The sequence below is a fragment of the Phyllostomus discolor genome, chromosome 4 (assembly GCF_004126475.2).
Source record: "Phyllostomus discolor isolate MPI-MPIP mPhyDis1 chromosome 4, mPhyDis1.pri.v3, whole genome shotgun sequence".
Classification (NCBI taxonomy): Eukaryota; Metazoa; Chordata; class Mammalia; order Chiroptera; family Phyllostomidae; genus Phyllostomus; species Phyllostomus discolor.
The window spans coordinates 106,461,695-106,489,414 of NC_040906.2; the positions used below are offsets into that span (position 1 = coordinate 106,461,695).

General features: G+C 49.4%; 2 protein-coding genes across 21 annotated transcripts in view; both read left to right on the forward strand.

Annotated features, from left to right (window-relative positions):
• Positions 1–16,989, forward strand: part of SYNGAP1 (synaptic Ras GTPase activating protein 1) — a 31,357-nt gene extending 14,368 nt beyond the window's left edge. For 8 of the 19 annotated variants that reach the window (XM_028510657.2, XM_036023941.1, XM_036023945.1 and 5 more), the window contains 14 exons: positions 136–289; positions 506–604; positions 2,044–2,670; positions 2,809–2,953; positions 3,140–3,284; positions 4,808–5,044; positions 5,165–5,366; positions 5,574–5,752; positions 6,451–6,492; positions 6,883–7,942; positions 8,318–8,491; positions 10,122–10,333; positions 11,359–11,449; positions 15,082–16,989. In XM_028510657.2, the coding sequence (XP_028366458.1) occupies positions 136–289; positions 506–604; positions 2,044–2,670; positions 2,809–2,953; positions 3,140–3,284; positions 4,808–5,044; positions 5,165–5,366; positions 5,574–5,752; positions 6,451–6,492; positions 6,883–7,942; positions 8,318–8,491; positions 10,122–10,333; positions 11,359–11,449; positions 15,082–15,228 (3,514 nt within the window). In that variant the 3' untranslated portion in view covers positions 15,229–16,989. Of the gene's footprint in view, positions 1–135; positions 290–505; positions 605–2,043; positions 2,671–2,808; positions 2,954–3,139; positions 3,285–4,807; positions 5,045–5,164; positions 5,367–5,573; positions 5,753–6,450; positions 6,493–6,882; positions 7,943–8,317; positions 8,492–10,121; positions 10,334–11,345; positions 11,450–12,270; positions 12,351–12,388; positions 12,704–14,328; positions 14,447–15,081 lie in introns of those variants that run through there. The other 11 variants (XR_004902709.1, XR_004902706.1, XR_004902707.1 and 8 more) reach the window with 11 other exon arrangements.
• Positions 16,990–17,883: 894 nt separating this feature from the next.
• On the forward strand, positions 17,884–22,211 carry ZBTB9 (zinc finger and BTB domain containing 9). 2 transcript variants are annotated; one of them, XM_036023958.1, is made up of 2 exons: positions 17,884–18,111; positions 18,269–22,211. In XM_036023958.1, the coding sequence occupies exon 2, from the start codon at positions 18,350–18,352 to the stop codon at positions 19,751–19,753; it is 1,404 nt and encodes a 467-aa protein (XP_035879851.1). In that variant the 5' UTR covers positions 17,884–18,111; positions 18,269–18,349; the 3' UTR covers positions 19,754–22,211. The 2 variants fall into 2 exon arrangements, with proteins under 2 accessions (XP_035879851.1, XP_035879852.1); XM_036023959.1 differs by having other exon boundaries at positions 17,885–18,048.
• The last annotated feature ends 5,509 nt before the right edge of the window (positions 22,212–27,720 follow it).

The window sequence follows — 27,720 nt, forward strand, 5'->3', positions numbered from 1 at the left end:
CTGTGTTTCTGTGGGAAGGGGGTTCAGGAGGTGCTTTCCCCAAGCCTCTGTCCTAGAGCCAGTTGATGATGCAGGCCCTGGTGTATAAGAAGAGTAGGGGCCCTGATCCTCTCTCCTGAACCTCCCACTTGCTAGGGCCCGGCTGATGCAGAGCTTTAAGGAATCACACTCTCATGAGTCCTTGCTGAGTCCTAGCAGTGCAGCCGAGGCCTTGGAGCTCAACTTGGATGAAGATTCCATTATCAAACCAGTGCACAGCTCCATCCTGGGTCAGGAGTTCTGTTTTGAGGTACTGGGTCTGGTGTGCTGGGGAGGACTGTAGGGTAGGGTGATGGAGGTTGAGGGCAGAGAGGCCTCGAGAAAATGGCACAGGTGGGGATGTTGAGGAAACTGAAATCTCAGGGGCTGGGAAAAAGGCCAGGGAGGAAGAGATGATGGTAGAGTCTCCAGTCCTTAGGAATCACCTCTCCTCTTCAGCCCATCTTAATTCCACACCCCTCTCTAGGTAACAACATCATCAGGAACAAAATGTTTTGCCTGTCGTTCTGCGGCCGAAAGGGACAAATGGATTGAGAATCTACAGAGGGCGGTAAAACCAAACAAGGTATTAGGAGTATAGGGGGCAAGGCAAAGGTCAGGCCATGGGGAATCACGGGGCGGGGTGGGGGGGAGGTGAGACTCGGGGAAAGAGGGAACTGAGGTGGAGGGGACTTGGATGAGCAAGAGGTGACCCCCATTTTTCTCTGAGCCCCTCTTTTCTTTTCCCTTTTTTTCTACCTCATGATCTGTTTCCCTGCTATGGAAATCATAGATTTAGAGTTGATGGGGCTCCTGAAGTCCTCTGATCTGTCTGTCTTACCCTGCAAGCTGAAATGCTCCACCAATACCCTGACAGGGGGTCACCCAGTCACTTGCTTACAGCATTTCTGTAGGACGCATACAACTGTCAGGCAGACAAGTCTCTAGATCTTGGCTTCCCCTCTGTAGAACTGGTGGGAGTGGAGTTGAACTCCATGATCTCTAAGGTCCCTTTGGCTCACAAATGGGAGGAGTCTGTTTTTCTCAAGACTTTATATTTCCCGGGAGAAGTGCTGCCAATCCCATCAGCTGTTCCATGTATCCCATTTTCCAGTGACATACGGTCCCCCTGGCCTTCTTCTGGGGGAACCCTTCTTTCTCAGTGCCCTTCTTAAAGAACTAGACCCAAGATGCTGGACACGATCTAGCCCCTGCTCCTTTCATGGTGCAGCATTACCTTCGCCTCACAAAGGTCTGATGGCCAATTACATTCCTCCACGCCCTTTTCACACTAACTGTATAGTCTCCTGTATTTATGCAGTTCTTTTATTTTTATTTTTTTTAATTAACTTCTGATTGTCTTTGAAGAACTTCCCAGTTCTCCCATTTAAATTCTACCTTAGTATCTTTGGTTTATTATTCTAGCTTTTAAAATCTTTCTCCATACTGATGCCATTGTCTGATGTATGAGCTACCTATATCAGTTTCTTAAGTCTTCAGTAACAAATTACCACAAATTGGACTGCTCAGAACAACAGAACTTTATTTTCTCACAGTTCAGGAGACTGAAAATCCAAAATCAAGATGTTGGCGATGTCTTGCTTCCTCTGATGCTCTAGAAAGAATCCTTCCTTGTCTCTTCAGAACTTCTGATGGCTGCTTGGGGGTCTTTGCTTTCTTTGACTTGAACTGCACCTGTCCAGTAGTTTCTGCCACCATCAGAATTCACATGGCCATCTTCTCTCTGTGTCTCTGGTTTCCAAATCTCCTTTTCCATGTAGACACCAGTCATGGAGTCTGGGGCCCATGCTAATCTTGTATGACCACTTCTCAATATGATTATATCTGCAAGGACCCTATTTCCAAATAAGGTCACATTCAAAGGTTCCAAGTGAACATGAATTTCTCAGTTTTATGATTTCTGTCTCAAGATACTCTGCCTGCTTTCTCACTGTATCTCATCTTTCAATGTCTCTGTCTCTCTCCCCTCCCACTTTCTCTGCCATGCCCACCCCACCGTGCCAGGACAACAGCCGCCGGGTGGACAATGTGTTGAAGCTGTGGATCATAGAGGCCCGGGAGTTGCCGCCCAAGAAGCGGTACTACTGTGAGCTCTGCCTGGATGACATGCTGTATGCACGTACCACCTCCAAGCCCCGCTCGGCCTCAGGGGACACCGTCTTCTGGGGCGAGCACTTCGAGTTTAACAACCTGCCAGCTGTCCGTGCCCTGCGGCTACATCTGTACCGTGACTCAGACAAAAAGCGCAAGAAGGACAAGGCAGGCTACGTCGGCCTGGTGACTGTGCCTGTGGCCACCCTGGCTGGGCGCCACTTCACAGAGCAGTGGTACCCTGTGACCCTGCCGACAGGCAGCGGGGGTTCTGGGGGAATGGGGGGCTCAGGAGGGGGAGGGGGCTCAGGGGGCGGTTCAGGGGGCAAAGGCAAAGGAGGTTGCCCAGCTGTGCGGCTGAAAGCACGTTACCAGACAATGAGCATCCTGCCCATGGAGCTGTATAAGGAGTTTGCAGAGTATGTCACCAACCATTATCGGATGCTCTGTGCAGTACTGGAGCCCGCCCTGAATGTCAAAGGCAAGGAGGAGGTAGCCAGTGCACTGGTTCACATCTTGCAGAGTACAGGCAAGGCCAAGGTGAGTGTTGTGCCCTCAGAAAAAGGTGACCTGGGAGTGGGCACTTCCTTGAGGGAGTGTACAGTGAGGATAGGGCACTTTTGTCTTCCTGAGGTTGGGTGGTACAGAGCCTGATGTTTGGATTTTCCCGGGCCTCAGGACTTCCTTTCAGACATGGCCATGTCGGAGGTGGACCGGTTCATGGAACGAGAGCATCTCATATTCCGCGAGAACACGCTCGCCACTAAAGCCATAGAAGAGTACATGAGACTGATTGGTCAGAAATACCTCAAGGATGCCATTGGTATGGCCCACCTTCCTAAACCTACCAAATGCCTACCCCAGTCCTAAACCTGGCTACTTCAGACCCCAAGTCCACCCTTCCTCAGGCTTTAAGATTCCAACCACTTGGTTCTTAGATTCTCCCAATCCAATAGCCCCTGTCTCTGCCCTTAGAGGGTGTGACCACCCCTGTTGTGCTACCCTCCAGGGGAATTTATCCGTGCTCTGTATGAGTCCGAGGAGAACTGTGAGGTGGACCCCATCAAGTGCACGGCGTCCAGTCTGGCAGAGCACCAGGCCAACCTGCGAATGTGCTGTGAGTTGGCCCTGTGCAAGGTGGTCAACTCCCATTGGTGAGACTGGGAACGCTGGGTTGGGGGGCCAGGGTCGGGGGAGCTATGTGTTCATCTGTTCATCCATCTGTCCATCCTCAAAGAGGACTGAGGACCACTTATGGGCAAAAGCATTGTGTGGGGTGCTGTAAAATGGGGCCTGGCCTCTGCCTCCAGAAGACCTCCACTAGGATGAGTAGGAACAAGTTAGATGCATAAAAGTCATAACATAAAAGATGCATATAACTGTTGTAGGATGAGTTAAGTGCCAAGTGAGGGTGTCCCCCTCCCCCACCACAATGTAACATAAGGTCAGAGAAGGCAGAGCTTTGAGATAAAGCAGGGAAGGCTTCGTGGAGGAGGTGTCCCCTGGGCTGGACTGGGCTGGGCTTTGAAAACTGGGTCAGGTTCTTATATTTGGATATAGTGGGGAAAGAGGACATTTCAGGAGAAGGCTATGGAAGCAGGCACATGCATGAATATGAGAGGGCTCAGGAGCTTTCAAGAGACAACAATTGGGATAGGTTTAATGGAGCACATGGCTCATAATGGAGAGTGGTGGGACAGATGTCTGGATAAGGGGATTAGAATTAGAATCTGGAAGGCCTCCGTGGCCTGGTGAAGGAGTTCGAGTTCATTGGTAGGTCATGGGATGCCGTTAATGGTGCTGGTGCCAAGTATCATGACTGAGGAGATTAATCCTTTGGCCGAGTGGGGGTGGGGGTGACTGGAGCAGGGGGAATGAAGTCCAGAATAGTTGGGGGCTACTGTTAACCAGCCAGGCGTGGAAATGGGATCCTGATCAGGGTGGTGGCAGGCAGAGTGTAGAAGAGCTGTGGGAAAGGACCTCTGAGGAAAGGATCAGCAGCAGTTGTCAACTGATTGGAAAGGAGGGGGCATGTCTGTGGGGAGTCAGGATGACTCAAGAATCCATGAGGCTGGTGTTTGGGAGACCTGTGGCTTCACTGGCAGAACCAGGGAAGTCAGGAGAAGGAGCCAGTTGGAGGTATGGGAGTAGTGGTGAGCTCTGTTTTAGCAGAGTCAGAGTTCAAGGTGTCAGTGGGACATCAAAGTGGACCGTGGAACGGGAGATGGAGGGAGTGAGCTCTTGAGCCATTCCAGGGACTGGGGATCATTCCTCACTTCCCTGGAATTCAGAAGGGTTGGGGGGTCTGAGCTCCCTGTACCTCAAGTGACCCTCCATCTCTCTCCCATCTCTGTCTCTTCCTGGTGTCTGTTTTTCTTCTTTCCTTGTCTCTCTCACACGACCCCTGTCTCTCCTGCGTGTCCTCTCCCCTCACCTTCTCTCCCCCTCCATTTCTCTCCCCTAATCTGTCTGTTACTTCTGCCATAGCCCTCTTCTTCCGGCAGCCTCCCGTCTCCTCCTGCGGCCCCCCGCTACCTGTCTCTCTCACCTGTTTTCACACCCTCACCTCCTGCCACCCCCCTCAGCATGCTCCCTGGAAGCTGAGGGTCTCTGGGGCTCAGTCCCGGTCTCTCTCTTTCTTTCTCTCTCTCTCTGTCTCCCTACCCTTTTCCCTCAGCGTGTTCCCGAGGGAGCTGAAGGAGGTGTTTGCTTCTTGGCGATTGCGCTGCGCAGAGCGGGGTCGGGAAGACATTGCTGACAGGCTGATCAGCGCCTCACTCTTCCTGCGCTTCCTCTGCCCAGCCATCATGTCGCCCAGTCTCTTTGGGCTCATGCAGGAGTACCCAGATGAGCAGACCTCACGAACCCTTACCCTCATCGCCAAGGTCATCCAGAACTTGGCCAACTTTTCCAAGTAAGGGAAGAAGGTTCAGGCTGAGGGTGGGCAGCAAGGATCTCCTGAGACGTTGAGACAGGTGCGGGTGTAAGGCCTTGTGTGTGTGTGTGACCTCTACTTTCTGGATTCCTTGGCCAGGTTTACCTCAAAGGAGGACTTTCTAGGATTCATGAATGAGTTTCTGGAGCTGGAGTGGGGTTCCATGCAGCAGTTCCTGTATGAGATCTCCAACCTAGACACTCTGACCAATAGCAGTAGCTTTGAGGGTTACATCGACTTGGGCCGCGAGCTCTCCACACTTCATGCCCTGCTCTGGGAGGTGCTGCCCCAGCTCAGCAAGGTCAGCAAACGCCCCTTTGTCTCATCCCCAGTTGTCTCCAGAGGCTTCTGTGGCCTGGGAGACCACCCCCTGCACAGAATTTTCTCCCCTCCGTGCTCCCAGATGTATCACTTCCACTTCCCCAGCTCAGACACCTTCCGTGTGCGCCCTCTGAGGCCCTCATGGGGCTGGGCACTTAGCCCCCAGGTAAAAGCCTCACCCTTACAGGAAGCCCTCCTGAAGCTGGGCCCACTGCCCCGGCTCCTCAACGACATCAGCACAGCTCTGAGGAACCCCAATATCCAAAGGCAGCCAAGCCGCCAGAGTGACCGACCCCGGCCTCAGCCTGTGGTGCTTCGGGGCCCGTCGGCTGAGATGCAGGGCTACATGATGCGGGATCTCAACAGGTGAGCACTTTGGGACCCCCCACACCTGTTCCCTAGGACCCCTGCTTTTCTGTTTTCAATAGACTTCACGGGGCTGTACGTGTACCTCTGTAGGGCTTGAAAGAAAGAAAAAAGAAGCAGGTGTCAGAGAAAATGGTAAGGAGACAGATACAGTTAGCAGTTAGGCTGTGAGAGCCCTTTAAAGCCAGGCAGAGCAAGAAACGTGGAACCCCCCAAAACTGCAGGGGCTTCTCCAGCTCCAGCTTGCTATAAGCCTAGGGGGTTCCACTGCCAGCTCTGACTTGCTTTGTCCCCATGTTTGTCCATGCCTGTCCCTGGGCTGAGGTTCAGCCTGCACATGTTGGGTCAGCCATGTAGTGTCCAAACATTTCAGATATCTCTGTACTAATTAGAAATGAGCACTGCCTCAGCCCCCACCAGAATCATGCAGACCTCACCACCACCCGGCGCTAGAGCAGTGACACCTGGACCCTAGCAGGGCCACTGAAGCCACCGCAGCTGTTCTGATGGGCAGTGCTTGGCTCAGCTGCTGTTCATCATTTTGATGACCGCCCTGCTTGTTCCTCTGCCTGTGTCTCTCCCTCCATGGCGCCACATCCATCCCACTATTCCTGCCTCTCCTTCCATTTGTTCATGCCTTCTGCCCATCTCTCTCCTTCTCTCTGTCTGTGCTTGCCCCTCTTTCCATCTCTCTCCAGCTCCATCGACCTTCAGTCCTTCATGGCGCGAGGCCTCAACAGGTGAGGGGCTCTCCCCTCCCCACCCTCCTCTCCTGTGTGCTCCCCTCTCCCACTCCAGTGGCCTTCACCTTCCTCCTCTCCTCTCCTCTCCTCTTCCATGCACCCTCACCTCCTCCATATCTGCCCAGACTTGACCCTCATACCTCTTCTTGGCTGCCCCCATCTGCCCTCCTCTGAGCCTCACTCCCTTCCTGAAGGGGCCTTATCCTTTCCTTTTCCCATGTATCCCCTCCTGCTTTCCCTGCCCTGTCCAGAGCTGCCACCATCAGCTCTCAGCCCTTCCCTGTGGGTCCCACTTTTTACCCCAGGGCCTGGGCCAAACCACAGCAGGCTCAATTGCCAGTAGCCTTTGCCTTACCTCCTGCTTGTGTGCCCCTTCCCTTTTGACAGCTCTATGGACATGGCTCGCCTCCCCTCCCCAACCAAGGAAAAGCCGCCCCCACCACCCCCTGGTGGGGGAAAAGATCTGTTCTATGTAAGCCGTCCACCCCTGGCCCGTTCCTCGCCAGCATACTGCACGAGTAGCTCAGACATTACAGAGCCGGAGCAGAAGATGCTGAGTGTCAACAAGAGTGTCTCCATGCTGGATTTGCAGGGTGATGGGCCCAGTGGCCGCCTCAACAGCAGTAGTGTATCCAATCTGGCCGCTGTCGGGGACCTGCTGCACTCGAGTCAGGCCTCCCTGACAGCCGCCTTGGGGCTGCGGCCTGCACCTGCTGGACGCCTCTCCCAGGGGAGTGGCTCGTCCATCACAGCGGCTGGCATGCGCCTCAGCCAGATGGGTGTTACCACGGACGGTGTCCCCGCCCAGCAACTGCGCATCCCCCTCTCCTTCCAGAACCCTCTCTTCCACATGGCTGCTGATGGGCCAGGTCCCCCAGGGGGCCACGGAGGGGGTGGTGGCCATGGCCCACCCTCCTCCCATCACCACCATCACCACCATCACCACCACCGAGGTGGAGAACCCCCAGGGGACACCTTCGCCCCATTCCATGGCTATAGCAAGAGCGAGGACCTCTCCTCAGGGGTCCCCAAGCCCCCTGCCGCTTCCATCCTTCATAGTCACAGCTACAGTGATGAGTTTGGACCCTCTGGTACTGACTTCACTCGTCGGCAGCTCTCACTCCAGGACAACCTGCAGCACATGCTGTCCCCTCCCCAGATTACCATTGGTCCCCAGAGGCCTGCTCCCTCAGGGCCTGGAGGTGGGAGCGGCGGAGGGGTCAGTGGCGGGGGTCAGCCGCCTCCATTGCAGAGGGGCAAGTCGCAGCAGTTGACAGTCAGCGCTGCCCAGAAACCCCGGCCATCCAGCGGAAATCTGTTGCAGTCGCCGGAGCCAAGTTACGGCCCTGCCCGTCCACGGCAACAGAGCCTCAGCAAGGAGGGCAGCATTGGGGGCAGCGGGGGCAGCGGAGGGGGTGGGGGGCTCAAGCCCTCCATCACCAAGCAGGTAGGTGAGGGTGGAAGGAAGGCAGGAAGGGAAGAGGGGAATGGGTTGGGTAGAGGAAGGTAGATTAGTTTGTGGTCTAAATTACAATTTCCTCACCTCCTTCCATTTGTTAAACAAATGTGTGCAGAGTGCCGGCTGTGTGCCACGTGCTGCCGTAGGCACCACGGATTTGGCAGTGAACAGACAAAAATCCTTACCGTCATGGAGTTCACATTCAGAGGGGAGATACAATGAATAGCTTGCATGGCATTTACAAGGTGCTCAGAGTTAGAGTAGGGAACCGGGATCGGGACCCCTCTTTTGTCTGTGCTCACTCTAAATGCACCCTGCCTTCTCCCACCTTTCTCTATTTGTCCCCACCTCATCCTGTCTCAGCACTCTCAGACACCATCCACACTGAACCCCACAATGCCAGCCTCTGAGCGGACAGTGGCCTGGGTCTCCAATATGCCTCACCTGTCGGCTGACATCGAAAGTGCCCATATTGAGCGGGAAGAGTACAAGCTCAAGGAGTACTCTAAGTCGATGGATGAGAGCCGGCTGGACAGGGTACGCCAGGCTACCAGCCCCAAGCCCCTGTCCTTCCTTTTACCCACAGGGAAGGGCTCTTCACTGCCAAGGGAAGCATCCAGGATCAGGTAGTTATGTGAAAAAAAGAAAAAATACTTGTTCCCTTGAGAAGACTTCAGTCTATTAGGAGAGGCTAGATACAATCAGTCTGTTGAAACTCAGTTCCAACTCTTTGTTTCATGGGTTATAACACATCATAGACTATCTGGAGAGAAACATGTTCTATATTGGGCTTATCTTCATGTTCTTCCCCAGGAACAACATAAGCCCTGGCTCCTATGACTGCTCAGGAAAAGGAAAGTTACTTTACTATCAGTGTGAGCTGATAAATTGGGCGGGATTAGGTGGGTTGCAATTACACTATAAGTGATGTCCGGTTGAGCCAGTCACTGCGCATGGGCATAGGTGACATAGGGTTGGTGTTGCAAAATGGTGTGTGGAAAGACCATTCAGACTCTCAGCTGGTGATGGCCCAGAGCAAAAGACAGCAAAAGCTGTGGGGCACACACAAATAACTTAGCAGAAAGCTCCTTAGGGAAGCCATCACTCCAAGAACCTGAAGGAGAGTGTGGTTGCAGAATTAGGTTAATGTTGATAATGTATGGCTCCAACATGGGCAGCAGAGAGAGCTTACTTGGGAGAATTGGGGTTTGAACATAGGAAAATGTTGGGATTGTTTTAGGTGGACTTGGTTCAGCAAGCTTCATGAGAGAATTAAGCCCTACTGGTAGTGAATTAGCATCTTTTCTTGGCCTCTAGGATAGGGTTGGTTATGTGTGCGCACTGTTCAGAGAATGGGAAAAGAGTCTCTCAAATCATTGTTTTCTGTTCTGTGGTTCAGATGAGGAATCTTTGTTGGGAAAGGCTCTAGACTAGTACTGTGTAGTAGAGCTTTATGCAGCGATGGAAATGACTGTGATCTCCACTGGCCAATATGGTAGCCATTGCCACATGTGGCTGGTGGCAACTGAATTTTTAGTTTAATTTTTAAATAGCCACACATGGCTAGTAGCTACTGTATTAGATAGTACAGCTCCAGAATTTAGAGCCAACAGGGCAGACAAAATGACTCTCTGCGCTCTTCCAGCCTCAGAATTCCAGGGTCATTAACAAGAGAGAGGCATTCATAGATTCTCAGCCTGGGCTCACCTGCAGTCCAGACCCTCTGTCCAGGGTAGAGTCTTTTCTCTCCAGCCGATGTCTCTACTTCCTGGTCTCCCCCATGTGCTCTCTGGCCTGGGTTGGGGCTAAGGAGTTACCTTAAGTTTAATTTCTGGGTACAGTCATTCAAGTTGTGTCCATGAGCCTGTCTAGGTTCCTGTATGGGTCTTCATTTGTCCAGCTGCACATATGAGGACATGTATATACCTCTCAGGGTGTGGGAGTCTATGGCCATGTTCCACTTTGAGGGATCCTCAGTTCCACAAAGGGCCTTCAAAAAAGTGGGTGTGTTGTATGTATGATCAACAGATGGGGAAAGGGATAAAGGAGATGGTTGGGATGTTCCTCATCCAGCAGCAACTGTGCTTGGCAGGCAGGGATGGAGGCTGGGTGTTGGAGTCAGGGCAGGGCACCTCTCACAGTGCGGGGTCATGTGCCCGGTGGGCAGGTGAAGGAGTACGAGGAGGAGATCCACTCACTGAAGGAGCGGCTGCACATGTCCAACCGGAAGCTGGAAGAGTATGAGCGGAGGCTGCTCTCCCAGGAAGAACAGACCAGCAAAATCCTGATGCAGTACCAGGCCCGACTGGAGCAGAGCGAGAAGAGGCTAAGGCAGCAGCAGGTGGAGAAGGATTCGCAGATCAAGAGCATCATTGGCAGGTGAGGGGCGGCCTGGGGAGGGGTAGCAAGGGAAAGCTTGAGGTTGGAGAGAGCCCCTCAGACCCCAAGTCTAGAAATTTACACTCCCCCACACTTAACCCATCACCAGATGGGAGGCAATCTCTTGCTTAGTGTAGCAAGTGTCCCTTTACTACACCCCAACTTCTTTTCTGATAGAGTAACTTCTGAAGTCCTTGGAAAATGTGCCTGTTAGTATCCAACCATCAATCACTATGTGTCTGGACCCAGCCTAGGCTGGGACTCCCCACTGATTACTTTCAACAGAGCCCGTGATACTCACCTCAAACCTGGGTAGGGATCCCTGGCCAGGATGGCCTCTGACTGTCCCATCCTAACCACCCTTTCCTCTCCAGCCTTAGAAGGGTATTCCATTAGAAAAGGAATGCCCCTTTTATAAAGCTTGTGCACGTTCTCAGCTGCTTTGTGGAGCTCCTCAGTTATCTTGAGAACTGGGTGGCGCCCTGGGCCTCATTCCAGCCAACTTCATTTTGATCCATTGTAAATGTTTTTGAGTAAGGTTCATTAGAAGAATAAGGTGTCATTTGAAACTTTTTTTGAAAACCACTGGTATAATTGCTGTCCTTTATAAGAAATCTCCTTGAGAATCTCTATCAAAGGCAGAGAAATGCTGAGATAATAGTGATTGTAGAGACCCCTCTGGGCGTCATTACTGGGGCTGCACAGGAGATGGCCTAGGCTCCGTGAGGTAGCATGGGGGACATGGAAGCCAGGTGTTCGGCCACAGAGGGTCTGTGGGAGAGCACTGTCCTGAATGTGAGGGTGGAGGGACAGGGGTATCTGGATTGTAGAGGTCTGTGAGGCTCAGAAAACTGTCCTTAGCAGAGAAATGTGAAGGTTCCTGGGAGGAAGTGAATAAAGGACAGTGGAGGGATTATGAGGGCAGGGGAGGAGGATGCCTAAGAGCTGTATGGGTTCCCTGGGGTCTGGAGTTCTATGGGCAGGTTAGTGCCCGCCACTAACCCCACTGAAGCCCGTCCCTTCAGGCTGATGCTGGTGGAGGAGGAGCTGCGCCGGGACCACCCCACCATGGCTGAGCCGCTACCCGAACCCAAGAAGAGGCTGCTCGACGCTCAGGTGGAAATTACAATGTCATTTATCTTCTCTGTGTCCCATCCCCATCCATCCCACGGTCCTTTGTGCACTCACTGCACCAGCATCCCAGCCCCATTGCTGTCTGTCTCTCCCATTGTCCTCCGTTTGTCCACTGGCTGCTCCCAGCAGCCTCGCCTCTCAGTGACCCCATCTTCATCCCATCGTCTGTGCCTTTGTCACTCTTGGCAGTGTCAGCCCCACCCCCTGTGCCTTCCCACCCTATCTTTCCCACTTTTGTCTGCGTCTCAGGACCTATCAGAACCTGACTCTCTCCGCCCCCACACTACACCCTGTTCCTGGAATCCTTGCCTCTTCAGTACCTGCTCCTGTGCAGTCAGGGAGTTCATCTTTCTCTGAGTTCTTCTCGGGCCAGGAGGGCTAGAAGCCGCATTTCACCAGAATAGAGCACGAGGCAGTTTGAATTCTAGTTTCCCGAGGCTCTGGATGATCCTCTTGGCTCCCCAATTTTCCTGACTCCTAGGCATCCCCCACACAGAGTCTTCCTGACTCTTCAGATCTCGATCGCTCCCACCCTGTAAGCTTCCCCTTCCCTCAATGTTTTAAGTCCAACCTCCTTTGGCCTACTTCCCCCTCTCATCCTCACACCTAATTAGCTCTACACTTCTCTGCTGCCCTCCCTGTCTTTCACCAGCCAGCTTTTAGAACCTCCCTCCTGCACCCTTGCTCTCCCCAAATTCTGCTCACTTTCCCACCCATGCTCCTCCTCCTGCTCTGAAGGCCAGGCGGATTCCCCTCCACCTCCAAGGTTCCTGACCCCATGACCCCACTCTCTATCCCTGCAGCTCCTCATCAGGTAATTCTCCTGGTTCTGCTTTGACCACGGGTGGAGGACCCAGGGGGAGGTGACTCCGGACCACTGCAGGTTGGTCGTGAAGCCCACTCCCCTCCAACTCTCTACAGCCTCTTCCTCCTCACTGCTGCCCTCCACACCTGAGAACCTCCACATACCCTGCCCTCCTGATACCTCCCCCGTAGACCCATCTCTGAAGGCACTGGCCAGAGAGAGGACTTTCTGCTGCCTCCCCGCCAGTTCAGTGATACCTTACCAATGCCAGTGATGCCTGGACAGGCCAGCACATTCTCAGATCACATCCTTTCCTACAAAACCTACCCCTAGCCTCCTCCTCACTCTTAGTCCTCTTCCTTTTCCTCTCCAGTGTATGTCTGTCACCCCCCATTTCACCAGAGCGTCCTTGGGGGTTGGGGTGTTGAGGGTGGGGTTTGTTAAGGGGTGGCAGTGATGATGGATTGGGGGACCCTGGCTAGAGGGGCTGTTCTGACTACAGCAGGTAGGTTGGGGTTTCCTCTCCCCTCCCTAACCTTTGTTCTCTATCCCTGCTTCCTTCTACCTCTCACCTGCTTCTCTCTCTTTTTCTCCTTCCATCTGTGAGGTAGAAGGCATCTGGGGCTTCTGTTCATCTCCATTAGGTGGGAATTAGGAGAAGCTAGTTACCTCAGGGAGGCTTTGGGGGGGCTGGAAAGAATGCTTTTCAGATGGCAGAACGGTAGTCAGGGCGAGGGGAACGAGGAGCAAGAAAGGAGCCATGACAGGCGTTAGAATGTGGACTGGCCCGTGTGGTGTGACGGCTGGAAGTGGGGTGAGACCACTTCCTGGATAAAATCATGGGCTCCGTGGGCATGTTGATTCCCAGGCAGAGGTGCCAGGAACAGCATGTTAAATAACCTCTCTTCCTGTCAGAGCTCACATCCCAGGATTGCTAATACCACTCACTCCCCTTCTCCCACCACCCAGTGGCCTTGCCAGACACAACCCTACCTAAAATACTAATAAATGGGAACCTGCCGGCCCCTGACATCATTTCTGAGATGCTTTATTTTCTATGGGATTGATCTGCAGCGGGCAGTGGCTCCTCGCACTGTAATTTAACACTCTGCCTGCCCAGCCTCTCTGTCAGAGTAGTTAGTGATCTGTAAACAGATGCTGAAAGGCACCAGGGGACCTCACCATTTAAAAGACTCCTGCAGTGAATTCTTTTGTAAAATGAATAATGGCACCCTAATTTATCTACTTTCTAAATTTGGGTCCATGGGGGTGTAGGGGCCTGCCTGTGTGCTGTCGCCAGCAGACAAGCAGAGGGAAGGGAATCTAAGGCTTCCTTCCTCCCCTGCTCTCCAGCCATGCTCAGGATCCCCTACCATCCTTCATTTCCTCTCTTGCTGACTTGTGGAAAGTGTGTGAGATGCTCTGCAAGCTAAGAAGGCAGGCAGCTTTGCTTATGGCTGGGGTTTTAGTGACCTTCTGGGAGGGGAGCTCTTTGATTTGGAAGAAAGAGCTGATTTGGGAGCTTCTACTGGGAATGATTTTGTATCCTCTGGAGATAAGGTCAGACATAACTGGGTTGCCAGCCCTAAATGCCCTGTCACCCAGGAAATAATTTGGAAACTTTTGCTAAGCCACTTTCAGGTATTGGTGCCTCTACAACTTACCCATTATTTTAAAAATTAATTTTGTTGCCTTATTTTAAGGCAAGTAAGCAGCAACCAGAAGCATAGTACAGATGGCTTTCTTCTCTCCCAGCAGAGGAACAGAAGCCAGAGCTGAGGGCAGCAGCCAGGAGTTGGTCCAGGAGCAGTAGAAAGAGATCAAATAGGACCAGGGATGGGAGTAGGGTCTGGTATGCCTCACCTTTTGAGTAGGAGCCCAGGGAGGGATTGAAAGGAATGTGGGGTTGGAAAGGAATGAAGCATTTCTGCTTCCTGTGGGTGCAGAGATTGGGGCATGCTGTGTCCCTGCAGAAGCTTCTAGTCGTTCTGGTTAGCGTGAGAGAGAGGCAGCCCTCCCACATCACTTCCCTGAATCCCCTTCCTTTCCCCCCCAGTACAGTTAAACCTCTCTAATTTGGAATGTTATATTTGAGAAGATGGCCACTCTGAATAAGTGACAAAACTGAATGACAGTGTCTATTTAATGAAATGCATGTCTTCAAAATATATACAGTAAGTAAACTTCAATGAATAAGGCTTTTCCATTCGAGGCCATTAGGGAGCATGCGTTGATGAATAGATAGTGTTGAAATTTTTCTGGTATAGGTTAAATGTTCCTCCTACAGATACATTTCCACCATTAATTTGCTTAGCACACCCTTTCTTCATACATAAAGGAAAACTCAAGCCCAGTTTTTATTCAAATTATGAAAAAATTCCAAATCCATGGGTGTTTGGATTAATGAGGTTTTGCTGTACTGCCTTCCCTGTTCCCTCAACACAAAGTTCCTACCTGGAATTGGGGGTGGGCTGGGCAGGGGAAGATACCAGGGTTAGGTTGGGGGGTGGGGGGCGGTAGGAACTTGCTTCTTTTGAACTGGTGTCCTGGTGTGACTCCCTGGGTTGAAGGCCCCTGTTAGGAATCTAGGGGTAAGATTCTCTTCTCCCTGATCCCAGAAGATGTAACTTCTACTGAAGGTGAGAAACAAAATAGGAGGTGGGGGCGGGGGTTGTCCTGGGGGAAGGGGATGGGACATGGCTTATGAAGTGGGTTGGTTATGGGGGAGGCCCCATTGCTAGGGGCCTGGCATCCAGGCCCCTGCGAAGCGTCTCAATAAGTCCGCGCTCTCCTCTTTGGTGTCTTGCAGGAGAGGCAGCTTCCCCCCTTGGGTCCAACAAACCCGCGTGTGACGCTGGCCCCACCTTGGAACGGCCTGGCCCCCCCAGCCCCACCCCCCCCACCCAGGCTGCAGATCACCGAGAACGGCGAGTTCCGAAACACCGCGGACCACTAGCCCACCCAGCACCACAGACCTCCCTGCCCATGCACCCCACCCTGGAACAGCACCAACCACCAGGACTGGACGACGCTGAAGGACAGCGGGATTGCCTCCCTGAATGCCTCCTTGGGGGCACCAGTCCCCCGCCCCACCGCACCATTTCCAGGAGGGAAAGCGCGAAACTTTAGCTGCTCTTCTTTCCTTTCTGTTGGGGTGCTTCCCCCTGTGACCCCCAGGGACCCTTACCCCAGGACACCACCTACCCCACACTGACCCCTTCACTCCGGGGTGCTATCCCCATCCTCTGCCTCATCGTTCCCCTGAGCACTGGGGGACAGACCCTCACACCCACCCTGGGGGTGTGGCACCTCCAAACTTTCAACTTCAGGGTGATTTTTTAGCAGTAACCAGAGCTGACAATCTAACTTCCCTCCACTACCCCATTTTGGCCTCCCCTGTCCCCCTTGTTATGGGGAGGGGACCCCAGGTGAGGGGACCCTATTACCCCTTGATTTCTCAGGAGCGTCTGGGGGGGCTCAGCACGCACAAACTCCTTCTCCTACCACTCTTAAATTTATTCCCTCCCTACCCAGAACCCAGATGGGGTGGTGGGGCCACCGGGGCAGGGTGGGGGCGGCAAGGGGGGAAATGGGAGTTGTCTCCCTTTCCTCCCACACCTGATCTGCTCTTGGCTGGTCCCAGAGCGGGGTGAGGGGGCTGATGCCCCCCCCTCCCCCAGTGTGTTGGGTGGGGTGGAATTGAGGTTAGGTAAGGGGTTAGGGTTTAAGGAGGGTGTGTATGTTGGGGAGGACAGAATATCTGATCTGCCCTACCATGACACACACTGTCCCCCTGTGCCCCTCCCCTCTCTCTTCTTGGCCTCTACTCCCAGGGGGAGGGGGGAAACTTACTCTAGGAAAAGCCATGTCCCTCTCCCCCAGGATGGGGGACCTGTGTGGAAGAGGGGTGCTGGGGGCCCCTTTCCATGACTCTGTCCCCTAGGGGAGGTAGGACAGGGCTGGGCTACCCTCTCATCCTCCCCACCCCCAATCTCCCTCCACCTCTCTCCCTCCCGCCAGCTCCACAATTTTTCGGTGTTTCTCTGTACATAGCTCTCTGGCGGGATAGGGGAGGTAGGATGGATGGGGTTTGGGGTGGGTAGGTCCAGGGAGGGGAGAATCCCCTCCTTGACACCCCCTCTTCCTTGACTGCTGCCCCCTACCCAGCCTTGCCCCCTCATCCCTTCATGCGTTTCAGACTCTTCGCAGACTCCACCCTTCTTTGTTTTGTATGGACACTATCCCTTCAGTCTCCTCCTAACTACATACACCCAGCTGGGGCCAAATTTATACTTATATAAAAGTTGTAAATATGTGAAATTTTATCCCTGTGCCCTTTCCTTGCTTTCCCAGCCTCAGACCCCACCTGGGACCCCCTTTCCTCCTCTCTTATTTGGCTGTTGTAATTATTGGGGTTTGTACTGTACATATCTGGGGTGTGTGTGTGGGGGCTGGGGGCAACCCCTGTGTACAGAGCTTCCTGGGCCCCTCCCCCATGCTCCCCTCCCCACCCACCACCCTAAGGGCAGGGAGATGCTCTTCCTACTCGTTTTATTTTTCTCTGGTTCTCCTTCCCTATCCAAACCCACTCCCAGCCTTCTTTACCCCCACCACTGCCTCTTTTTCTCCACTCCCAGCCCCATTTCCTTTTTTTCTGGAGTGTGTGGTGAAACAGAAAAATCATGTTTAATAAACGGAGATTGTTCTTTTATCGTTATGCTGACTTTCCTAAGCTGGGACCACCAGCTGGGTGATAATATCTGCTTTGGAGGCTCATGAGCAAAGAAAGCATTGTTTTAGGCAAGGCTGCCCTCCTAAGGGGCATGGAAGGGATCAGATAGTTTACCTCACTAGTACTTGAGGTGATCGAGGCTGACTGGTTAAAGATTACATTCTGAGAAGCAAGTGAAACTGCAATTAGGTTAAATATTAAGTTGTAGTTTGCAGACATGGGCTTGGCACAAGTGACTCCGTTTTGGACCTGCTGTTTTTCAACAGGGTATTTATTTATTTATTTTTGCACTGGCCAAACACCCAGTCTAGCTCACCCCTCACTAATGCCTCACTTAACTCCAGGTAAAGAGGCTAAGGAATAGCACATAATCTGGTAAAAGATTTCAAATATCTAGCTACATACATGCCTTGAAATAATCATCTAGAAATAAGGGTTTATTGCTAGTTAAAACGCTCCCATGCAGAATGGAGGAAAGAACATGGTTCCTTAGCAAGTTGGGCTCTATCCCAGACCCGCCACTTGCCGGCCACAGAAACCGGGACGGTAACCCCGACCTCGGAGGGAGAGGGTAAGCTATAGGGTGATGTGGACAACGGCTAGCCCACACTTCAGGTGCTCAGTTAATCTCGCCCTCTTCGCGCCTACCGGGGTGCGGGCGCCATACTTAATATGCAGTGGCTTACTAGTTGACCCTCCGACTGCTTGGTGCTCTGCAGGACCACTCCACCACCGCAAGGCCAGCACCGCTTCTCACCGCACTGCCTCTCACATCACCGCCTTCCCGCCCGCGCAACCTAGCAACACGCAGTTTGTAGGCCTCCAATTGGCTGTTCCTAACCCCTCCCGCCTCTTCCGGCGTTGGCGTCCCGGAGGAGGCGGAGGCTTCCGGCCCGCGACGGCGCGGTAGCTGCAGAGGTACTACGTTCCGGCTGGTCTGCCGGCGCTCGTGGCTTTCCCGCGGCCCCAGCTTCCCGGGAGCTGGGCCCTGTGGGCAACGTAGGGGAAAAGGAGCGGCAGCAGGCGCAGTTCCGGGCCAACGGGGTCAGTGAGGCTCGTGGCTGAAGGACCTCCTCATCTTTCACAGGCCTGGAAGTTAAACCCCAGGTTGGTTTTGGTTGTTTCTGTTTTGTTGGTGGGGAGTGCGCGGAGCTAATTTCACTGAAAAGTTTCCACGTGTCGGGGGCTTGGGGAGGCATGTGGTGTTTGAGGCGGTACGGTTTTATTCAGAGCTTCCGTAACCCCCGTCTCCTTTCCTCTACAGCCTTCATCTGGCGCGGGGTCTACCCCAGTTCCTCATCTCCTGTCCGGTACTCGATCCTCTGGGATCTCCTTTGAGGGGGCCATGGATACCTCGACACCTTTGCCTCCTGTGCCCCAGTCCTCGAACTGCAACCCAGCCCCACGGACTATCCAGATAGAGTTCTCTCAGCATAGCTCATTGCTTCTGGAAGCCCTGAACCGTCACAGACTAGAGGGAAAGTTCTGTGATGTGTCCCTTTTGGTGCAGGGCCGAGAACTTAGAGCTCACAAAGCAGTGTTGGCTGCTGCCTCTCCTTACTTCCACGACAAGCTTCTTCTGGGGGATGCTCCACGTCTCACCCTGCCCAGCGTCATTGAAGCTGATGCTTTCGAGGGACTGCTCCAGCTCATTTATTCAGGGCGCCTCCGCCTGCCACTGGATGCTCTCCCTGCCCACCTCCTTGTGGCCAGTGGCCTCCAAATGTGGCAAGTAGTAGATCAGTGCTCAGAGATTCTTAGAGAATTAGAAACCTCAGGTGGTGGAATTTCAACCCGTGGAGTGACCCCCTATCACACACTTCTTTCCACCACATCTTCAACAGGAGGATGGTGCATTCGCTCTTCCCCATTCCAGACTCCTGTGCAAGCTTCTGCTTCTACCCAGAACCCCGTTGGAGGGGACGGGAGTGAATTAGGAAACGTGTTACGGATTCAAGTTGAGGAGGAGGAGGAGGAAGATGATGATGATGATGATGAAGACCAGGGGTCAGCAGCACTCTCTCAGACTCCTCAACCTGCAAGAGTATCAGGGGTTCCCCATCCTCATGGATCCCATCCCCTGCCCATACCTGCTGCTCCCCGAAGGCTTTCAGACGATGAGAGTACACCACTTGACTCTCTGACCCCTTCTGCACCACCCCCTAAAATCTTCTACATTAAGCAGGAACCCTTTGAGCCTAAGGAGGAAATATCAGGAGGTGGAACTCAGGCTGGAGGAGTAAAGGAGGAGACCACAGTATTTCCTGGAGGGGACACTGAAAGGACTGAAGAGCTAGGGTTCTTGACACCCTCAGGAGCAGGGGCAGCATCTGGAGGAGGAGGAGGTCCATCCTGGAAACCAGTGGATCTTCATGGGAATGAAATCCTGTCTGGGGGTGGGGGACCTGGGGGAACAGGGCAGGCTGTTCATGGGCCTGTGAAGCTAGGGGGGACACCCCCTGCAGATGGAAAATGTTTTGGTTGCTTGTGTGGGAAGAGGTTTGCTGTGAAACCAAAGCGTGACCGGCACATTATGCTGACCTTCAGCCTTCGGCCCTTTGGTTGTGGCATCTGCAACAAGCGCTTCAAGCTGAAGCATCATCTGACAGAGCATATGAAGACCCATGCAGGAGCCCTGCATGCCTGTCCTCATTGTGGTCGTCGGTTCCGAGTCCATGCTTGTTTCCTTCGCCACCGGGACCTGTGCAAGGGTCAGGGCTGGGCCACAGCTCACTGGACTTACAAATGACTACTGAGGCCATACACTAACTTCTAGGACAAGAGCCAATGCTGCTGATGGATACTTACCCCTTGCTACCATGGCACCCCCATTGTGGAACTTGTAATTATGCCAAGAGGATAGAAATATTATGGACTTCTTGTTCCTGGCAGATTTGGAAACAGATTTCTCATCTCCAGGTTTTTATTAATCACCTTACAGGAAAGTGGTTTACAGGTCATATGTAAATTGGTCATTTGCCCATAATAGACCTTTTCATACAGGAAACCAGATTTCAGATTAGAAGTTTATTTGGAAAAGAGCTAGAGAAAAAAGACATAATAAAGGTTTCATTTGGTCTCTGTGAGGAGTCAAAGGAGCTGGTCTCCATCTAGAGATACGTTTGATTTAGAGTTCTAGTAATTCAGAGACTAAGCTCTAAACTTTTCTTTCCTTCTTCATTGCTGAAATGTGAGCACAGTTCTTTTTTATGTACTTTCCTTATTATGTCTTTCTAGAAGCCCCTCAGATTACAACTTGCCATCTCACCAGTAGATATCTTTCCAACACCTTTATTTTTATGTTGTAGTTGAGCACTTTAACAAATTGCGCATTCCATGTATCATTAGAACCCTCTTTAATAGAGGGTCCCTCAACAGCCTGTGCCTCTTGTCTACTTTGACCACTACTGATCACTCATATATTGATTACAGTGACTAGAATGTGACCAGTGAATTCAGAAAATGGCCACTGACCTAAAATGTTCTCGAGGTAGCACCACTGCTCTGAATAAGTGGTTTTGGTCAGAGGGATTCAGGGCTGAGACAGCACACACTAAAGGCTAGAGAGTAAGTGCATAATGGGACCACACCTCCTATCTTTCCATCCCCACCCACTCACAGCAGCCCATTTATTGATAGGTAGAAGGGCAGCTTTTGAAGTGGGGAGATTGTAGCAGGTTACTTAATTTCTTCAAATAAACTTTGCCCTGAAATCGAGAGCTGACAATGGGCTGGACTGAGTAATTTATGTGAGAGAGACAACATGAAAAAGAGTTGCCAAGACTTGGATGTGTTTTGCAGCTGGGTTATGATGGGGAAAGAATGGAAGAATGGGGACAGTTTCACACTGGTGCAGAGAAAACAGTTCTGGACTTCATTGTGCTAGATTCTAAGCCCAGATCTGCCACCAAGTAACCTCTGGTAACTTACCTTATCTTTCAGAGTCTGAACTCTTTTTTTTTTTTTGGTGGGATGGTATGTATGTCCTAATTGGTTCTCTACCTTTTTTAAAAGGGTTTGGTTTACATGGTCTTTACCTACAATATTGTTCATCTTCATGTATTTTGTATAATGTTTGGTTCTACAAACATTTAGTGCAAAGCACTGTGTCAAACTCTGATTTATACTCTGCTCTCAAGGAGTTCACAGCTACTACTGAAGCTAGACAAGTAATGACCATGTAGTATGACAAGTCTATGATATTGGGCAGGACTAGCTACTGTAGTGGCACAGAGAAAGCTGAGCCAAGACTTATTATAGGTCCACAGAGGTTTCACAAAGAACTCCATGTGCAATGGGTGTGGGTGACTGAACTGATGTAGAAATGGTGAACATGAGTTGAAGTCACTCGTATTCAAAGCATATTTCTCAAAACTTTACTTTTCCAAAGCATAGTCCTCAAAAATTACTAGGTATGGCACTCAGAGAGGCTAAAAAATAGGACTTTATGGCCTAGAAGGTGAATTGTAGCTGGTATCTGTCAGCCTCTCTAAAAGAGCCATTCCATGGTACCATTAAGGACTGTGAACACACTGGGAAAAGAGTCAGGGAGTGGGCTCCAATCTGCAATCTACTGCAACCCCACCCACCTGCCATTCTTTTGGCACACTTCTGTAGATGGCCAGGATCCTTTGGTTTTAAGCAATATAAGCTGGCACTAACTTAACCTTATCAAAATGAACCTATGAAAGGATGTGGGGTGGGTCCTGAAATGGAGGGAAGAGATGAGGGGACCAGCCTTTGGAAGGACAAGGCCTGGGTCACATCTGAGAGTTCAGGGAGCAAGAACTCCTGGGAATCTCTTCAGGTGATATGTTTTGGGATAATGACCCAGTCCTTCTTATTTCTTGTGTCACTCAAAATTTCCCAGGTTAGAACTCTGGCCGGAGCACCTTGATCATATGTTTCATCAAAGTAACAGTGGACATGGAATCCTGAGGGGGCAGTTGAAGTCCTGGGATAGAAGAGTGGGGAATGGTTGCTAGCCAGACCACAGGACAGAGACCCACCCCAGACCATCTCTACATGTTACCCACCTTGGGGTCCTTAAAGGCTCAGCTATACCTGGCACTTGATAGGTATTCAAGATACGTCAAATCTGCCCAACTTCCACCTTTGCCTTCTGAACTTAAGGCAGAAGTGTTTCTGCCCTCTCCTTAATCCCCATAGCACTTTGTTATTACTCTGTAAAGCCAAGTAACACACCATGTGAAGAGTTTTATTTTAAAAGTTATTAGGTATTGTACAAAAAACCGTTTTCATGATGAAAGAGTTTATTTTAAACAAACTTAATGTGTACCTTTCTGCCTCTGTGTTTTCCTCCTTTAGTGGAAGAGATGTTCCTCCTACTGTCCAAGGCTCACCCCTTCTCAGAACCTTTGTGTAATTATCCCCTCTGTCCTGTGTCTTCACTCTGTGTAGTTCGTCATTTGCAGTTAATCATGCTTATAGGGTTTGAGAATACATGCAAAATGCTCAGAACAGTGCTTTGCACTCAGTAAACTCAATAAATGTTAGAACATTAGTCAGTTACCCACATCTTTACTGGGAGTAGTTCTCTCAGGGATCACTTACATAAAGGGAAAATATTTTCAACTAAAAGGGAAAGGAGGCATATAGCACTCAGTAAGGATTAGATGTTATCGTTGCTATTATTACCCTTTTCATAAATACTAGAGTTCTTCAAGGCTCTTTTCACCTTCTAACTTTATACATTCCTGGGTGATTTTTATTCACTCATCTGAGTTAAACCATTTACATACTGATGACCCTTAATTTAATATCCAGTTTACCTGATACTCCCAGGCCCTCTTAGACAGGGGTGTCAAACTCATTTTCACCAGGGGCCGTATCAGCCTTGTGGTTGCCTTCAAAGGACCGAATGTAATTTTAGGACTGTATATATAAATGTAACTGCTCCTTAACTAGAGGCAAGGAGATTGGCACTGCTGCCAAGGGAAAACAAGGTTCCAGGCTGGATAAAACAAGGTGGAGGGCTGGATTCAGTCTGCAGGCCTTGTGTTTGCCACCTGTGCTCTTAGATTTGTTCTTTCCTTCCTTCAACAATAAATGCCTGCTGTGTACCAGGGACTGCTAAAAAGAGCAGAAGGAATCACAAGGGCTTAGACCTGGGATTATCACTTTAAGAGACAAATATTAAACTAGCTATGTAGATACTTCATAGATGTTTCAAGCCTAACATATCTAAAATGCTCTACTCCACCTCAAGCCAGCTATTTCTCCACTTTTTCCAGGTTTAGTAATGGTTCTATTATCTCAAATGCCCAAGACTGAAACCTAGGATTGTGCCTAAGACCTGTCTCACCTCCTATACCTGTCCTACCAATGCTACCTCCCAAATATTTCAAATTGATGCATACCTTCATTCTCACTACCGCTACTGTAACCTAACTGGTTGTATTCTGTCTTGCTCTCCTCTATTTTTCACTCCACACACTATGGCCAGAGTGATCTTCCTAAAGCGAAAAAGTACTGTTTCACCATTTCTTCAGCATAAACATTTCATTTGCCTGCTCTTGCTCTTTCATGAAGTCCAAATTATCTGGTCTTGTTGCTCATTACTGTCTCCCCTAGGCCTCTGCTCTTCCCCTGCTTCTCTTGCTCACCTCTACCTGGAATAGTTACCCAGAAATTAACCCTCAATGGGATAATTCCTACTCTCATTAGATATCAGCTTAAACATCACTTCCTTTAGAAATCTCCATGATCATTAGGATCTGTGCTATGTGCTCTATTCTTATTTTCCCATCTCATGAGACTTTCTTGGAATTTCCTTTATTTGGTGAGTATTTGCCAGCTATTCGCTATTACCCATTACATGTAAATGCTGTTTTGGGCAAGGTGGACATTGCTTGCCCTCATAAGATTACATTCCAGTGCTGCCAGGAAATAAACCAGGTAATAAGGTGAAGAGTAACAAAAGGAAGGTATACTGTGCACATTGATCTGGTATCCAAAGGAAAAGAAAAATCCAGAGATGCAAAGCAGAGCCAGGAAGATCGTTCCTGTCAAGTGTTTAGCAATGCAAAAGTCAAGAAAGAGAAAGGGGCCCTGGCCAGTGTAGCTCAGTGGTTTGAGTGCCAGCCTGCCAATCAAAGGGTAACCAGTTCAAGTCCTGGTTCAGGGCACATGCCTGGGTTGCAGGGCCAGGTCCCCAGTAGGGGGTGTGTGAGAAGCAACCACACGATGTTTCTTCTCTTCCTCTCTCTAAAAATAAATCAGTAAAACCTTACAAAATAAATAGAAGAGAAAGGGGTTGGGATGTTTCACAAGGAAATCAGTGCACCTACAGAGGAATGAGGTGTTGTCTTAGTCTGCTTGGGCTGCTATAAAATACCATAGACTGTATAGCTTATAAACAGAATTAATGTCTCACAGTTCTGGAGGCTGGAGAGTCCAAGATCAAGCATCTATATTCCATGTTGTGAGGACCTGCTCCCTGGTTCATAGACCTTCATCTCACTGTATCCTCACATGGAAGGAAGAGAAAAGGAGCTTTCTGGGTTATCTTTTATAAGGGCACTAATTCCATTCATGAGGGTTCCACCTTCAAGACCTAATCACTTCCCAAAGGCTCTACCTCCTAACACCCTCACATTGGGGGTTAGGAATTCAACGTATGAATTGGGGGTGGGGAGGATACAAACATTAAGTCCATTGCAGATGTGATTGAAGAGGTGGGCTGGGGCTGGGTTATTAAAATCCCTTCAGATTGTGATGAGGAATTTGGATTTTATTCTAAATGCAATAGGAAGGCAAAAAAGAGGTTAAAGTCAGGGAGTAACATTTTAAAGAAATTACTCTGGCTACAGAGTGAATATTGTATCATTAGGGGGCAAGGTGAAAGCAGGGAAACCAATTCAGTAGTGCAGGTTAAAGCAGCAGATGGGGAGAGAAGTAGATGGATTAGGGGTATTATATTTGGAGGTGGGAATGACACAGGACTTCTAACAAATTAATGTAGATACTGTGAGAGAGTAAAAATCAAGGAAGAACTCTAGAGTTTTTACTTGAGCAATTGAACTAGAGGCTATTTCATGAGTGGAAGACAAGAATAGAAGATCTTGGGAGTAGATCAAGGGGTTTTGTTTGAATGACTAGAGGTATCCAATGGGCAGCCTAATATAACTTTCCAGTGTCCTTCCAGACCAGGGTTGGCAAATCTATGAGACCATATAGTAAATGTTAGGGTTTGTATGTCAAGAAGCAAAATAAGCCCTGGCTGGCATAGCTCAGTGGATTGAGCGCGGGCTGCAAACCAAAGCATCACAGGTTTGATTCCCAGTCAGGGCACATGCCTGGGTTGCAGGCCACGGCGCCCAGCAACCGCACATTGATGTTTCTCTCTCTTTTTCCCCTCCCTTCCCTCTCTAAAAATAAATAAATAAAATCTTAAAAAAAATGTTGGCGGGGGGGGAAGTACACTATCCCCCCATCCTTTCTAAAAAAAAAAAAAAAGAAGAAGAAGAAGAAGAAGAAGCAAAATAAAGTATATAAGCACATAAAAGTTAAAATATCAAAATTTTTATTGGCAGAATTCAAAATATAATTGAGTACAATTTATTTTTGTAATACAGGTCCGCTACTTAATTGGGATTCAAAGTTAGTGTTCCCTATCATCAAAACCAATTGCAAATGTTTATCTTTCTTATTGCTGATCTGTAATGAGATTTTACATATTTCATTTTTGAAAATGTCTTCACACAGCACAGCCAAATACTAATAATCAATCCAAAGCATATTATTTTAATTGAGCATATTCATCACCTAAAAGGCATTTATAGAATTCTGTTATATTCTTCTCTTGATAGCTTTTATCATGCCAATACATTGTAGATTAATCACATCTGATTGATAGGTGGAAGCTCCTTAACTGTGAAATTAAGTACAGGAAATTTTTTTGTAGTTACACTGAGGTCCAGAAAACACTGCTGGGACTGTATTTTCAGTCAGAGGAATCTGCTGCAAATTTATGTGGGAATAGAGATCTTGCTTTATGTTTTAACTTTTGATAGCACAGGGAGTGTGCCTAACAGCATGACATTACCTGTTAGTTAAGCAACTTTGATGACTTGGCTGCAATATACATTTCACATATAAGCACTGTTTTGCCTTGTGATTTTAAATTAAATTCATTAAGAAACATCACATCTGCAGCACGTGTCCACTGGCAGATGAATGGATAAATGAAGTATGATATATGCATACAATGGGATGTTATTCAGCCTTAAAAAGGAAGGAAATTCTGACGTAGATTACAACATGAATGACTCTTGAAGACATTATGCTAAGTGAAATAAGCCAGCCACAAAAGGACAAATACTTTTATGATTCCCCTTACACGAAGGGACTTAGAGCAGTCATGTTTGTAGAGATAGAAAGTAGAATGATGGTTGCCAGGTGCTTGGGAGCAGAAAATGAGGAGTGATTGTTTAATGGGTACAGAGTTTCAGTTTGGAAAGATGAAAAAAGTTCTGCAGATAGATGGTGGTGATGGTTGCACAACATTATGAATGGACTTAGTGCTACTGAACTATATACGCTTAAAAATGGTTTAGGCCCTGGCCAGTTAGCTCAGTTGGCTAGAGTATCATCCTGATACAGCAAGGTCAAGGGTTCGATCCTCAGTCAGGGCACATACAAGAATCAACAAATGAATGTATAAAAAGTGGAACAACAAATCAATGTTTCTCTCTCTCCCCTTCTTCCTCTGTCTCCCTCCCTCCCTCCCTCCCACCCCCTGCCTCTTTCTCTAAAATCAGTAAATAAAATTTAAAATTTTTTTAAAAAATTGTTTAAATCGGGGATCCCCAGTCTTCCTCCGCCCAGTCCATGGATGCCGCTTGAGTTATCACCTGAGCTCTGCCTCCTCTGTCCCACAACCCTGGTCCATGGAAAAATTGTATACCACTCAACTGGTCCTTAGTACCCAAAAGGTTGGGGACCACTGGTTTCAATGGTAAAATTTATGTATATTTTGCCACAATAAAAATAAATAAATGAACCACTAATGACCTAATGAATCTAGATTTTGGGCATTAGTAGCTGTTAACACCACAAAAAAAGAAACAACCAGACATTATTTGCTTCTTATGGAAAACACTACCACCACTACCACCTATGAATTATTCTGGCCCAAAATATCGAACTTGAATGTGGTCAAGTGTCAAGATAGAACTACCAGTTCACAGAAAGCGCAGAGGGCAGGGAAACATTAAATCACACCACAGTGATGCAATCTGCACAGCTAGACTGTAGGAAATACTAAGGAACAAACAACGCATTTTCTTTATCAAAAAATTGCAAAGGGGAAAAAGTGATGAAGGAAAACCTAAGGTTTGAAAGATTTTAAAGGACATTAACCAATTATAATGTGTGGACCTTATTTGGAACATAGTTTTTAAAAAAAATTTTAAACTTGGCTTTTATGAGACAACTGGGAACTCAAACCACTAGCTGGACACTTGTTGACATTTGGGAGTTATCATGAAAATTTTTAGTAGTGATACTGGTATTGTGGTTAAGGTTTAAAGGGGCCCTTTTTATGGCATTGGTTATTTATGATTAGATAAATTTATCCATAGTTATGGATTGAATATAAATGCCAAATATACATATGAGCTCTAGATAGCGATATAAGTTAAATTATAACTTGTGTATGTATAGTCCATTTTTTTCAAAGATTAAGAATAAATT

Excerpts from the sequence above, each read along its gene's own strand:
- ZBTB9 (XM_036023958.1), top strand. The coding sequence starts at position 18,350 with ATGGATACCTCGACACCTTTGCCTCCTGTGCCCCAGTCCTCGAACTGC.